General features: G+C 42.6%; 1 protein-coding gene and 1 pseudogene across 1 annotated transcript; one reads left to right on the top strand and one right to left on the bottom strand.

Annotated features, from left to right (window-relative positions):
- Window positions 1-883: 883 nt before the first annotated feature.
- LOC110744672 (monooxygenase 2-like) lies at window positions 884-2,565 on the bottom strand (annotated as a pseudogene).
- An 8,869-nt stretch (window positions 2,566-11,434) lies between these two features.
- Window positions 11,435-12,004, top strand: LOC148293861 (uncharacterized). The gene has a single exon (XM_088254625.1). It carries the CDS (start codon window positions 11,435-11,437, stop codon window positions 12,002-12,004), a length of 570 nt encoding a protein of 189 aa, XP_088110751.1.
- The last annotated feature ends 4,039 nt before the right edge of the window (window positions 12,005-16,043 follow it).

Here is a 16,043-nt window from a genome sequence, read left to right as displayed (position 1 = left end):
GGATGGCAATTTTTGAAATTATCAATAACACCATTAGGACCATTAAGATTATCAGTGTACTTAAGCAATATTGACAATATTGTGAAAAGTAGAATTTCATTCTCTTCATCAAAACTTATCTATCAATGTTGGCAATTTTTGTATTTCCAAAAGCATAAAGAGCATGATTTAGGCCCCATTTAGGATTTTGCTTATTTATTTATTTATTTATTATTTTTTGCTAAAAACCTGTTTCACTTTAAAGTTAAGGAGTTTAAGGAGTTTGGTAAAAAAAAAAATCCCGATTATTTTAAAAGAAGTGGCCTTTTGACAGCAGCTTTTACAAGCACGCTTTGAGTTGCTTTTCAAAGCTGCTTTCAAAACAAGCAGAGATAAGCCTTTAATTAATTTTTTTAATTCCCAAAATACCATCATTCATTTTAAAAAATAACACCACCTCCACTTCCACATCCAACTCCACCACCACATTCACCGCCTCCACAACCACCACCACCACCACCACCACCTTCACTACCTCCACCTCCACAACCGCAATCCTCACCACCACCAATATCACTACGACCAACTCCACCTTCATCATCACCACCACCTTCACCTTCATCTCTTTTACCACCACCACTACCACCACATGATTAGCACATAACACTTTCAACATCATGTCTATTTTAGTCATTATTCACAATTATAACAGTTTTATAGTACATTTACCCAACGATTTTGACACTGTTTTTTGTACTAATAGCACTTTAAAATATTGTTTACCAAACATGGAGCTGCTTTACTTTACAGCTAATTATTTTTAAAGCACAGCAAAAGCAGCTTTTTTTAAAAAAAAAAAAATTGACAACAATCCCAAACTAATTCTTGTCCCCAGTGAAATGCACTAGAAATTAAGTTTTCCACAATCATAACGAGTAAATATAACGATTTTAAGGTAAAGGAACTTGTAAAATATGGCATCCCTCAAGAACATACCCCATTCAGACCTTACCTACTGCACCTATCCTGTTAAATATGACCATGCGATCAACAAAGAGACGCGCCACCTTCTTTGTTCCACATATTTTCCAATTGTAACCGCCATCTCTTTTGGCACAAGTCGTCCATTTTGTATAAAGGACTTCCCTATGTGTCTACCTAAAACCACTGCATCTTCTAATGATGTGCAACCTCCTTATGCTAAATAAGGTGTCATGGGGGTGCATGGCATTGCCAGCCACAGTGATGTTTGCTTGCTTAAGTTCCCAAATACTACATGCCATGGATACCTGAACATTAGTGGAGCCTATGTCAATGTCGAAAGATTCGAGTGCTGCACAACGTCTAGGTATATAGGAGGAAGGTCCTTGGCATAATTCTCAATCACTTCTCTTTTTATAACTTCTGGTTCATCTGCCATATCTGCCCCTACAATGATAGAAAATGCAGCATACAATTTACAGAACTTATTAGAAGAGAATCAGGTTTGTTACACATAATTGTTTGCAGTCTGCTTAGTAGTGTTAACGTGTTGGCTTTATTCGCATAATGCAACAAGTGTGGTTCTTATTGAGTAGATTTTTTTAGACAAAATTAATTAGTTGTCACCAAGTAAAACAATGGGCATGGTTTGATGTTTTGAACCTTCTTCCTAGTCCTATATATTGTTGCATGTTGTTGTCCAATCCATGGCCTTGAGGAAACACAGCCAAGCTACGAACCACTAATTGACCTAAATAGACCGGTTCGACAAGTCCTAACCAGCGTGCATCCTATCACAACCTATTAATCATTGCATAATTATATATCATTTCGTACCCTACTAGCTTATGATTTGGTACTATTTTTTAGTTAAACTTATGCTTTTAATCTCCTTTCTGTTCATCATTCAGTTATTGGGCTCTAAGTACGATTGAAGACATTGGATAGAAAAACGTGCAAACCTGAAACCTGAATTAGCAATTTGTTTTAGACTTAACATCTTCATCTGACTTTGGATTGGCCCAAATGACACGTGGTTGGAAAGATAACATTCTGAACTTCAAGTTGGAGGGCTCAAACTTGTCAATTGCTGAAGGGAAGCCCAATTCGTGAGCCATGAAGTTTTTGGTCTTGCTGAGCTAGGCATGAGCTATTTTTGCTGGTGGGATTGTTGGTGAGCAGACAAGATGAAGTGCAACAACCAAATGAAATAAAGGAAGATGAAGTGGGAGCTGCAACACTAAGCCCAAAGAGAAGAGATAATGTTTTCAAATGCTAGTGGGGAAGTTAGGTAAAGTTGGTGAAGTGGGTGTTGTTGGTAGAGGCAATATTCAATTCAGAATTCCCCTTTCCTTCTTCCTATAAATACCACTTCCATTCCACACCAAAATCATGAACCACATCCAGGGATTCACACTCCCACAAATCACTCCATCCTTCACACTCCCATAATTTCCTAAACACATTCAGAAATCACTCTAAAACACTCCCACAACCCCAAACACTCCAGCAATCAACGCAAAACTCTAAACAGCCCCAAATCACCAAAACTGTCCCAGCAAGCCTAACTTCCATTTCCCTATGAATTTCCTCTTTCTCAGCCATCAACACTCACCCAAAATCATCCCAAATCACCTCCTTAACCTTCATACATCATTCTAGACGTGGAGAAGCATTGGACACCACGTGTAGAAGGATTTATGAAGGTTAATGAGGTGATTTGGGATGAGTTTGGGTGAGTGATGATGGTTGAGGAAGATGAAATTCGTAGGGAAATGGAAGAGAGGCTTGCTAGGACAGTTTTGGTGATTTGGGGCTGTTTAGAGTTTTGGGTTGATTGTTGAAGTGTTTGGGGTTATGAGAGTGTTTTAGGGTGATTTCTGAATGTGTTTGGGAAATGATGGGAGTGTGGAGGATGGAGTGATTTGTGGGAGTGTGAATCCCTGGATGTGGTTCATGATTTTGGTGTGGAATGGAAGTGGTATTTATAAGGAGAAGGAAATGGTAATTCTGAATTGAATATTGCATCTACCAACAACACCCACTTTGCTAACTTTACCTAACTTCCCTACCAGCATTTGAAAACATTATCTCTTCTTCTTGGGCTTAGTGCTACAGCTCCCACTTCATCTTCCTTAATTTCTTTTGGCTACTGCACTTCATCTTGTCTACTCACCAACAATCCCACCAGCAAAATAGCTCATGCCTAGCTCAGCAGGATAGTAACTGCACTGGCTCACGAATTGGGCTTCCCTTCCAGAATTGACAACTTTGAGCCCTCCAACTTGAAGTTTAGAATGTCATCTTTCCAACCACATGTCATTTGGGCCAATCCAAGGTTAGATGAAGATGTTAAGTCAAAAACGAATTGCTAACTCAGTCTTCAGGATTGCACGTTTGTGCACCTTTTTCTATCCAATGTCTTCAATGGTACTTAGAGCCCAATAACTGAATGATGAACAGAAAGGAGATTAAAAGCACAAGTTTAACTAAAAAACATAACCAAATCATAAGCAAGAAGGGTACAAAATGATATACAATTATGCACTGATCAAATAACCCCATACCTAGATTTCCTAGTCCTCGAGCAAAACAAAACAAAACAAAGACAAAAATTAAACAAGAGGTTAACTAGACCATTTCCACAGGTAACTCGATTGCATTGAGCGTATACAACAAGCCTTTAAACCTCTAGGCATCCCTAGTAGAATGAGTTGTGTCTCCTAAAGGTTTAACAGATATGATACCCACAAACGTTTTACTTACTCTACAAAACAAAGTGGTTAGAAAACCTTTTGAAATCAACTAATAAAAATGAAAGAAACTTTAGTCATGCCTCCAACACCATAGGGTTGCCAAGACAGGTGATCAATTAGTGTGTAAAGTGAAAGCTATAGCTCAAAGGCACACGTCTTCGAAGCAAGCACACTCAAACCTTGAAGAAAGAACATGCTTTGACTCTAATTCTTGCAGATACCACTCAATCACTCAGAAAAAATGGTTTTATTCTCTCAAGCAAGCATAAATGAGTATATGAAATAGAAGCACATTTTTTAGTTAGATCTCATGAAAGGAATCAAATACTAAGAATAGGGATACACACATACATACCAGCACCCATGAATACATCCTCAAAGATCAGCTAGGTCTTTCAGAAGGTTGTAATGAAAGGCTAAGGTTAGGGAAAATGGAAGAATTTGAAGGGAAAAAAAAGTAACTTAAGAACATACCAAGGCTGCATTCTTCATTGATCTGAAAGGCATCATTGATTTAGAATGGCATTGCTGCATACTTCATGGCATCACTCGACATAGATATGATTTTTCACACTTAGATTAGGTTGAAACATTTTCTCTTTTCTCTTTCTTATTTGATGATTTGATTCATTGCATAGATTCACACCATTTTTCATTCAAGTACATGGCAGTAACTTCCTTGCTTCAAACTTTATCTTGGCATACCTTGGTATATTCCTAAGCTATAGGGTATGGCTACAATAGTTTAAATATCTCAGATTGAGATACAATGGTAGGGAAATGATAAGAGTGATAAAAGAAAAAGGCTTGAAGTGTTTGGCTTTAAGAGGGTTGATGGAACACACATATGGACAGGGTGAAAAGGAAGTACATAGAATGTTTAAGCACACATAGCCTAGCATCACTTCAATGAGTTCATTCATGAGTGAGAGCAAGCACATGATATCTGCAAAAGAGAATCATCCTTAGTATTCAATCAAAATTGAACAATGAGATCATTTAGAGTGAATTGAAGAAAATCTGTAGGGATGAGAAATAGAAACACTTTAAACTCTCTCAAGAAAGAAAATAGGCTCGACATAGCTCACTTGGGTAGTCTCCACTATTCTCCTTTAAGAATTTGAGCATGGTACATTAGCCACTAGAATTCTAAGAGCAAAAGCTTTGTGATGTGCAAAAATTCTAATATGAAAACCTTAATGGCAGCTCCATAGCATTGATTGAATAATATTCTAAAAAAATTAGTGACAAACGAACGAAAATTGAAAACCTTCCCCCCAGATTTGAATTGAACATTGTTCTCAATGTTAAAGCATAGTCAAGATGCTTGAGAACATGTAAATAATAAAGGGAAAAGTTAAGAAAAGGTTTAGAGAAACTCCCCCTTGATGTGATTAGGTCGACCTCTACCAAACACCTTATTCTTGAACACATAGGTTGCCTCCCAAGAAGCGTCTTAGTTAATGTCCTGGGAACACATTATGCAACTGACTAAGTTGATTGTATGAAGGGAAGTTGATCCACCATATGCCCAGTTCGAATGCCAGCTGAAATTCCCTCATAGAATGGCTTTACACGTTGTCCATTTACTTTGAAAGTCGAGCCATATTTAAGGTTTTGAATCTCCACAACTCCATAATGAGAAACATTGACCACGGTGATGGGGCCAAGCCACATAGACTTCAATTTTACTGGAAAGAGACACATATGTCAGTTAAATAAAAGAACTGCCATACCTTTGGTCGGTTGAATGTTTCTATCACAATAACTCTTGGTTCGTTCTTTGTAAAGCTTTGCATTCTCATAAGACTCATGTCTTATTTCCTCCAATTCATTGAGCTGAAACTTTCTAACATGGCCGGCCTTGTCTACATCAAAATTCAACTTCTTGATGGCCCAAAGAGCTTTGTGTTCAAGCTCCATTGGCAGGTGACAAGCTTTCCCAAACACAAGACGAGAAGGGCTCATTTCAATGGGAGTCTTATATACAGTCCTATAAGCCCATAATGCATCATTGAGCTTGGCAACCCAATTTTTCCTTGTATGGTTCACAACCTTCTCTAGGATGTGCTTAATTTCTCTATCGCTTATTTCTACTTGACCAGAAGTTTGAAGATGATATGGTGTAGAGACTCGATGGGTGATGTTGTACTTTTTCATGAGTGCTTCGAATGGCTTGTTACAAAAGTAGCTGCCTCCATCACTAATGACAACCCTTGGAGTTCCAAACCTTGTGAAAATATTGTCCCTCAAGAACTTTAGCACCACCTTGTGATCATTGGTTTGGTGGCTGTGGATTCCACCCATTTAGACATATAATCAACATCCACAAGTATGTTGGTGTAACCAAAGAAAGATGGGAATGGTCCCATGAAATCAATACCCCACACATCGAAGAGCTCCACAATGAGTATGTTGTTCAATGGCATTTGATTCCTACGGCTTATGTTCCCCATCCTTTGACACCTATCACACTTAACACAAAAATGAAACGCATCTTCGAATATAGTGGGCCAAAAGAAACCATATTGCAAAATTTTAAGTGCAGTTTTCTTAGCTCTAAAGTGACCTCCACATGCCAATTCGTGGCTATGATTAAGTATGCCTTCTTGCTCTTTCTGGAACACACCTTCTAATGAGTTGATCAGGGCAATGCTTGAATAAGAAAGGTTCATCCAAGACATAATGTTTCACCATGGAAAAGAACTTCTTCTTGTCCTGAGAAGTTGGATAATTTCAAATAACACCACAAGCAAGATAATTAACAAAATCAGCATACCACGACTCTTTGACTTGGGCAACATATAGTTGTTCATCCGGGAAAGTCTCATTCAATAGTAGTACAGCTTCTCCTTGTTCTTCAACCACAATTCTCAATTCTGCTCAAATGGTCAGAATAAACAATTACTTTAGAACTTACAATGTAAGAACGAAATTTTTCTAAAGCAAAAACCACAGCAAGCAACTCCTTCTCTGTTGTGGAGTAGTTGAGTTGAGCATCATTCAAGGTCTGGCTAGCATAATAAATCACATGGGGAAGGTTATTCTTTTGACCTAAAACTACACCAATAGCAAAGTCAGAAGTGTCACTTCCCGGGATCGGCTCCGCCGTAGCACAATATTGTCCGCTTTGGGCCCCTCTCTCTGCCCTCACGGTTTTGTTTCTGGGAACTCACGATTAACTTCCCAGTGGGTTACCCATCATAGGATTGCTCTAGCCCCAACTCGCTTAACTTCGGAGTTCCCATGACTCCAAATCCAGTGAGCTCCCAAAAGGCCTTGTGCTAGATGGAGCCGGGCATGTACATATAAGGCACATCACCCCCTCTCCGTTGGTCGATGTGGGATCTAACAAGAAGCATCACACATTATTTCAAATGGTAAAGACCAATTCAGAGCCATGAGAATAGGGGCTGAAGTTAGCTCCTTCAAGGTAGTAAAAGCTTCCATGCAAGCTTCATCAAACTCAAAAACAACATCCTTAGCAAGTAGATTACACAATGGCCATGTAATGCTTGAGAAATTTTTGATGAACCTTCTATAGAATCCAGCATGGCCTAGAAAGCTTCTAACTCCTTTAACAGAGGAAGGGGGCGGTAGATTTGAGATCAAATTAATCTTGGCTTTGTCCACTTCAATTCCCTTGCTTGAAATCACATGGCCTAGCACAATTCCTTGTCTTACCATGAAGTGTCACTTCTCCCAATTTAAAATCAGACTGGTTTCCTAGCATCTTTTAAGCACTAGAGACAAGTGGTGAACACGATCATCAAAAGTTGAACCAAAACCTGAAAAATCATCCATAGATACCTCAATGAATCGTTCCACCATATCTGAAAAGATTGCCATCATGCATCTTTGGAAAGTTACTGGAGCATTCCACAAACCAAATGGCAACCTTCTAATGGGCATGTGAATGTGGTCTTCTCTTGGCTTTTTGGAGCAATAGGAATTTGATTATAACCTGAATAACCATCAAGAAAACAATAGCAAGCATGACCAGATAAACGTTCAAGCATTTGATCAATAAATGGCAAGGGAAAATGATCATTTCTCGTGGATGTGTTCAACTTCCTGTAATAAATGCAAACTGTCCAACTGGTGACAGTTCGTGTAGGAACTAGCTTATTCTTCACAACGATGATTCTAGACTTCTTTGGAACAACTTGCATAGGCCTCACCCACTTAGAATCTGAAATTGGGTAGATGATTCCTACATCAAGTAGCTTTAGAACATTAGCTCTAACCACCTCTTCCATGTTGCAATTTAGTCTCCTTTAGGCATCACGGTTGGATTTTCTGTCTTCTTCCATTAGTATTCGATGCATGCACATGCTTGGGCTTATACCTTTGATATCTGCTATGGTCCACCTAAGGGATATTTTATGCTCTTTTAGAACTTTAATTAAGCTCTCTTCTTCATGTAAGGTGGGACCTGCAGCAATTAGAACAAGAAGAGTTTCATTAACACTCAAATAAAAATATTTAAGATGATTAGGCAGAGGTTTAAGTTCTAGCTTTGGTGGGGTGATAATTTATGGCTTCAATTTCATGGATGAAGAAACTAGTTTATTATTGCTTACTTTGGTTTACAAGATGCTGACTATATTTATATACAAGTATTCTGCATGTGGGTAGAGACTTTAACAATAAAATAACATATCACTAATCTGATAAATATTCTGCACTAGTCAAGACCACATGCAGTTGTCTTGGTCCCACACCTACACTACCGTTTGTCCAGCTCTGTGTACATGCACCAGAATATTGTGTTGTCTGCTTAATGATTATGTCTTCTTCTCAACACTCCCCCGCAAACTTGACTCTCGGGAGACAAGTTTGGATACCAAATGAGAAAAGCGACCTTTGGATAGTCCTTTGGTAAAAACATCAGCTAACTGGTTAGCAGAAGGCAAGAATTGAACACGGTGAGTGCCAGTGGCTACACGTTCCCGAACAAAGTGGTAATCCAAGGCGATGTGTTTTGTGCGTGAATGAAACACAGGATTGGCAGCCATGTAAGTTGTACTGAGGTTATCACAATAGAGCAAGATCGGAAAGGAAATGGAGACCCCCAGTTCAGATAATAAACCATGAATCCATACAGTGTCAGCACAGGCATAGGCTAAAGCACGGTATTCGGCTTCGACAGTAGATCGAGAAACTGTGCGTTCCTTTTTAGCACACCATGAGATAAGGTTAGGCCCAAGAAACACGCAAAACCCAGTAGTGGAACGGCGAGTGTTTGGACACCCATCCCAATCGGCATCAGAATATACCACCAGGCGTGTTGGTGCAGAGGATGACTGAAGATGGAGACCTTGGCTAAGAGATCCTTTTAAATACCGTAAAATTCGTTTAACAGCCTCCATATGGGCGGTATGAGAAGCTCCCATAAATTGGGATACATGTTGAACAGCAAATGAGATGTCAGGTCTTGTAAGTGTTAAGTACTGAAGAGAACCCACTAATTGGCGATAAAGAGTTAGATCAGAGATGGGCTCGCCAGAGGTGCATGAAAGAATCTTTTTGGAAGCGAGAGGTGTGGAGCAAGGTTAGCTTTCCAGAAGATTGCTGCGTTTTAAAATGTCCGAAGTGTATTTATTCTATGTCAGGTGTATACCAGAGGGAAGATGCTTCACTTCGAGACCGAGGAAGTAACTCAGGCGACCAATATCCTTGATTTCAAAGGCCACCCTCAATTGGCTGATAAAAGACTGCAAATGGGAAGAATAACAACTGCCAGTAACAACAATATCATCAACGTATAGTAACAGAACCATCTTGTAGGAATCGCCCTGAAAGACAAACATGGAATTATCCGCTCGACTTTGGGTGAAACCATAAGCAAGCAGGAAAGAACTGAAGCGTTGGAACCAAGCACGAGGGGCTTGTTTGAGACCATAAAGTGCTTTGTGAAGTTTGCAAATATGATGGGGATGACTAGGGTCAACAAAACCTAGGGGCTGAGTCATGTAAACCTCTTCTGTTAAAACACCATGAAGAAAGGCGTTCTTGACGTCCAATTGATGCAGGGGGCCAGCCAGAAGGTATAGCAAGACTAAGGACAGTGCGAATTGTGGTGGGCTTTACAACAGGACTGAAAGTCTCATAATAATCGATGCCAGCTTGTTGGTGATAACCTTTGGCAACGAGCCGAGCCTTGTAGCGTTCAATACTTCCATCAGAACGTTGTTTTACTTTGAACACCCATTTGCAACCAACTGGGTTGACATGTGGCATGGGAGGAACCAATGACCAAGTACCTTGTTTAAGGAGGGCATTAAATTCTTCAATCATAGCATGCCGCTAGTGAGGGAAGCGAGAGGCTTGGGTGTAACAGGTGGGTTCAAGATCAGGGGTGAGAAGAGCAGTCAATGCATGAGGAATAGGATATTTGGTGGCAATATAAGAATGCATTTTGGGCTTAAAGATGCCAGACTTGGATCGTGTTTGGATTGGGCTGGACCGAGAGGATAAAGGATTCGATGTAGATGTAGTGGATGGAAGAGACTCCGGTGGAGATTCTGTTGGATGTGTAGACAAAGTAGGCGATGATGGATCAGGAGGATCATGAGCAGCCTGAGTTGTTGGAACAATGGGGGCCGGAGAAGAGGGTAGTGGATGTGATAATGCTACAGATACATGTACTTCAGAAGGCACATGTGTGACAATAGGAGCAGATAATGAGTGAGCAAGTGGGAGAACTGGTACAAAAACAATGTCAGGGGTCGGAGAAGATGGTGGAGTGTTGGTAGAAGCATAGTAAAATTCAGACTCATTAAAAACCACGTGTCTGGAAATATAAGCGCCCTGTAGATGGATGAAAACACTGATATCCGTGATGTTGATCACTGTAACCAACAAAGACACAAGCAACTGGGTTGACACCCATTTGCAACCAACTGGGTTGACATGTGGCATCGGAGGAACCAATGACCAAGAAGGAACTCCAGTCCTTCCTCGGTAAGGTCAACTTTCTAAGGCGGTTCGTATCCAATTTGGCAGGAAAAATCTGGCCGTTGACTCCTCTGCTCAAACTAAAAGACACGGAACGGTTCGTATGGGGGGCAGAACATCAAGCGGCCCTTATGCCGCCGAAAAGAGGGAAACCCTTTAGGCTTTACATTTCGGCTTCAGAGGGCTTTATCGGCTATCTGCTGGCTCAAAACAACGAATCCGAACGAGAACAAGCAGTGCACTATCTGAGCCGCACCCTTAACGTGGTCGAGCTAAACTATTCGCCGATCGAGAAATTGTGCTTAACACTTTATTTCGCGGCAACCAAGTTGCGCCATTATATGCTTCCTTCGGTCGTTCAGATTATCTCCAAGACTGACCTCATCAAATATATGCTCACTCGGCCGATCATACGAGGCCGAATTGGGAAGTGGACAATGGCATTGTCCGAATTCACCTTCCAATATGTGGCTCAGAAGTCGGTCAAGGGTCAGGCATTGGCCGATTTCCTGGCTCACCACCCGGCTCAGGGGCAGGAAGAAGAGTTAGAAGTCGAGATCGGCATGGCCCGCATGGAGAAGAACTACTGGACCATGTACTTCGACGGCTCTAGTACCGAGGCCAGGTTTGGGGCCGGAGTCGTGATCCAGTCCCCTCAAGGACAAAGGTGGCAATTTGCGTTCCAGCTTGATTTCAAATGCACCAATAATCAGGCCGAATACGAAGCGCTCATCATCGGTCACGAAATTCTGAAAGAAATGAAGGCGACCCGTGTCTTGGTCTATGGTGATTCTCAGCTGGTAATTAACCAACTGACCGGGGAATACCAATGCACGAGCGAGAATTTAATTATGTATTATGTAACGGCCCTCAATACGTCCGACGAGTTTTCTAGGATCTCCTTTGAACACGTACCACGCGCCAAAAACCCCGAGGCCAATGAGATGGCCCAGGTAGCGTCAGGCGTGAATATTCCGGACAGTGACCACGATCGTGTGATAAGAATCAAGAGGCGTACCTTGCCGGCTTTGGCCGAACGGGGAATGACAACGCAAGTGTCATCGTTTGAGATCACTGACGAAGTCAACACGGCCGAAACCGACTGGCGCTACCCTGTAGTGAAGTATCTGCACGACCCCTCCGGCAGCCACGAGAGGACTACGCGTTTCCCAGCTCGGTGTTATTTAATTTATCACAACGAGCTGTATCGAAAGGGATTAGACGGGTTATTGCTTCTATGCCCCAGCGCCGAAGATATTAAGGTTATCATGACTGAATCCCACGAGGGGATTTGCGGCACTCACCAGTCTGGCGTCAAGATGAGATGATTGGTTCGGAGGCACAGCTATTATTGGCCGACCATTTTAAAGGACTGCATAGAATGTGCGAAAGGGTGTATCAAGTGTCAAATCTACGGCCCCATACAAAGGTTACCGGCTGAAGCCCTCCACTCGGTTACTAAACCGTGGCCGTTTAGAGGATGGGCCGTGGATATCATCGGCAAAATCTATCCGGCAGCGTCCAACCGACTATTTTACTAAATGGGTCGAGGCGGAGTCCTATCGGTCAATTTCTAGCGCACAGGTGGTCAAATTCTTCGAGAATCACATCGTCCACAGATTCGGTATACCTGAAACTATCACGGCCGATAACGGCCCAGTTTTCGCGTTAGTCGAGACTCGGGAGTACACCGAAAGGATGGGGATCAAATTGATTCACTCAACACCTTACTACCCCCAATCTAACGGACAGGCCGAGGCGAGCAACAAGGTTATCAAGGGCATCCTTGAGAAAATGATTGAGGAAAAACCTAGGGCATGGCACGACTTGCTCCCTGAAGCCCTTTGGGCTTACCGAGTCTCAAAACAATCGGCTACGGGCACATCCCCTTATGCCTTAACCTACGGTCACGACGCCATCGTTCTAATGGAGTTAAAGGTTCAGTCTCTCTGTGTGACCGAACGGCCTAGGCAAGAAAGGAAGGACTATGCGCAAGCCATGGCTTAGGAGTTAGAAGATTTAGAGCAGTCCAGACTCGATGCTTATAACCTAATGCAGGCACAGAAGCAGATTGCGGCGAGGGCCTACAACAGAAAGGTCAAGCAAAAGACTTTCGCCGAAGGCGACTTAGTATGGCGAGTCATGCTTCCTATCAGGACTAAGGACCCTTGGTTCGGCAAATTCTCACCCAACTGGGAGGGGCCGTTTATTATCAAACGAATTCTCGGCCGAGGTGCTTTCCAGTTGAGAGATAGGGATGGAGAATGGCACAACTTGCCAATAAACGGCCAGTATTTAAAGAAATATACCCCGTCATTATGGGAAACGGCCGAGAATGAGTTAGGAGGTTTATGATTGACAAATGAATGAAGTAAACAACACGATGAAGATGAAAGGAAAAGCATGCATTCAGTCGAAGGGAAAAAGATATTATACTTCATTTGGATTAAAAGAAAGGAGTCACGTTTACAAATAAACGGCCAGCCATGGCCGATCAAAACATATAAACGTACATATGTGAAAAAAAAGATTACATCCTAAGTCTACGAACAACGGCTTCGTGATCCCCTCGCTGGACAGGCAGATGATTCTTCTCGAGGCGATGTTTCCGCCACCCATATCTTCACTAACCATGGCCCCACCAAGGCCGTCACTCAGGACACGGGTACTGCCGGGTGAAGCCAGGACCGTCATTCCGGCCAGGGGAAGGGCCATCACTCTGGACATGGGTGCAGCCGGACGAAGCCAGGGCCGTCACTCCGGCCATGGGTGCAACCGAGGTGCCCAGCCAAATGAACATGGCCAAAATAGAATCATCATACCAGACCCTCCCATCTTCATCAATCGCATTGCAGTTTCTCCACGGCCTTAGGGAGGAAGGTCATCCCCCTCCAGGGCTGGGAAGAAATCGCGGCCACATCATGGCCTTGGCTCACGTCGACTTTCCAAGATGAAAGACAGTTGGTGGACAGCAGGAGAAGAACAGCCATCTGGATCAGGCCAAACTGCCACGACGCGAGGTTCAGCGGTTATGGTTCGACCCTGGTTTTGAAAAGGCCACACTGGGGACCATTAGAGCAGGTTAAAATGGAGGAGAAAGGGGTAGAAGAATAGCGAAGCCCAAGAATCAACGAAAGGCTCAAAAAATTTTGAGCTAGTGAAGAGGTCACTAAGCAAGACAAGAGTTTTAAGATCAAAGAGAGGAGGCTGAGAAAACTCGAAAGTTCAAAGAGAACTTTTGGGGGGCATGGACCTGAGAAATCTGGAAGCGTAAAGAAAAATGAAGAAGTGTGGGTTTTTATATTGGCGCTAGAATTCGAAACGAAAGGGCATGGCTCACTCGAGAGACATAACGGTCTGACAGCGTGCTCAAATGCGCGGTGACGTGTCGGAAGCCCAGAGGCCGTCGTTTCATTTGACGAGATGAAGCAACGCCTCACGTAAGTCTGGGCAATGATGACTTGCACGACGTGCTTGTGCATTAAATGCGCCGACCGACCTACGCATTTAAGGCACCAACTGTCAATCACTTCAAAGGGAATGCAAGGGGTCCATCCCTTGGAATCCATTCGGTCCCTACCCACGGCGAGACCGAGGAATCCGGGGATGTGGGGGCAATGTTTGTGCCTAATAAATCACGGTCGTAAAGATAACCGAAGGAGTTTCCACTCGGCCCTTGCACCTATTCATGAACTGGAATGTAGCATTTTGTCTTCCCAGAGACAAAGGAAAAGCTGTAAAGGCATAATCATCTCGGCCTCGACCGCGGCATTATGGGTCGAGGCCGAAGGACGAAAAAAACACGGCCAAAGATATTAGAGTCAAATCGCCTCGTGGCAGCAGGGTCCCACGCTTCATTTAATGAAGTAACGCCTCTGACTGGCAAACCCACTAGCAGCAAGAAGGCATTTAATGCACGAGGGAAGAAGTGAAGTGACTAAAGTCAGGATTTTGTGATAAAAATCAGAGTGGTTAGGCTCAAACATTCTTACAAATATTCTTACAACTTGAGGTCAGATCACCAACCACTAGACCAGGGCATTAAATGCGTCCCCACGGCTAGAGGCGCAGAACCCACGATCAGGGCGGCGGCCGAGATTTACTAGGATTTATGGGGTCACACCACCATGCTTCACGATCCCAAATGTCGATTGGACTATCCACTTGCTCTGATCAGGCTCCGTCATGCAGATTTTCAGCCTCGATTACTCCTCCAGAGCTCTTCCTATAAATACCAAGCTCAAGCTACATTCAAAGGGTTCAAACACCAAACCAAAAGCCTCCTACGGAGCAAATTAAATTTTCCTGTAATGCACTTTCAATACCTTTACTTGCTTTCCTAGGAGTAGAGATAGATTGTAAGGAAAATCCATTCATCAATATATCGTACGACCCTTGATTTTCAAGGTGCCGGAGCACCATCTCTGTTACTCTCTCATTCACCCCATATATCATACGACCGTAGCTCTCTGAGCAACGCGCCGGAGCACCACCCAAAGCCCACCATCAACACCACCACTAAACGGCTTTGTAGCTCAGGCCGTGAACCTGACGGCCGAGATCAGTTCCTCTCTCGGCCACAATCGTTTGATTAGAAGTCGGACTCAAAATAGGCGCACCACTTAAACCATTCTATCCGAACCACATCACCATCTCGACGCATGGTAGACCGTGCTGGCACACCCGCACACAACCGCACCGCATCCAAAAGAAGGACGTCACGTGTTAACGCATATCCCCTCGGCCCGGAGCACCAGGCCGTGAGATTTGCGCAGCCAACACCTCCATGTCCATCACTACAAATCCGCAAGGAGAATTAGTGAATATCTTCTATAATACCTTTTGGATATTTGATAAAATGATCAACTAGTTCAAGTCGCACTGAAGTCTTCTTCATCCCTTCTAAGCCAAGCTTTTGATAAACTGAATATGGCATTAGATTGATGATTTCTCTCAAGTCCAACATGGCTTTTCCAACCTTCTTGTCTCCAATGTTAATGGGAATGTCAAAGTTGCCAGGTTCTTCTAGTTTTGGTGGAAGCTTCCTTTGCAAAACAACACTTACATTCTTATTAAGCTTTACTTCTTCATTTGGAGAAAAATTGAGCTTATGAGTTTTCAAGTTCTCACTACTACAAAAAGGGAAAAAGACGACTAGAAAATGACTGTAGAAAAAAAATAACGTCATTGTGTTTAGAAAGACGATGGTAACAGAAAACCGCCGTGGATAAGTAACTTAAACACCTAAAAAATCCAAATCCGCTTGGGTATTTCTAAAACACGACGCACCCAACTTAAAAAGCATCATCTTATTAAACATGTTTTCTCCAAACTTAAATTGTTACTACAAAAACAATGGCAATAGGT

Source organism: Prunus avium, chromosome 6, assembly GCF_965620075.1.
Source record: "Prunus avium chromosome 6, drPruAviu1.hap1.1, whole genome shotgun sequence".
Taxonomy (NCBI): domain Eukaryota; kingdom Viridiplantae; phylum Streptophyta; class Magnoliopsida; order Rosales; family Rosaceae; genus Prunus; species Prunus avium.
Note: the sequence above shows the minus strand (reverse complement) of the source record. Positions and strands in the feature narration are given on the sequence as shown.

Bases quoted from the DNA above. Each gene is read 5' to 3' on its own strand.
- LOC148293861 (XM_088254625.1), top strand. From the start codon at position 11,435: ATGAAGGCGACCCGTGTCTTGGTCTATGGTGATTCTCAGCTGGTAATT.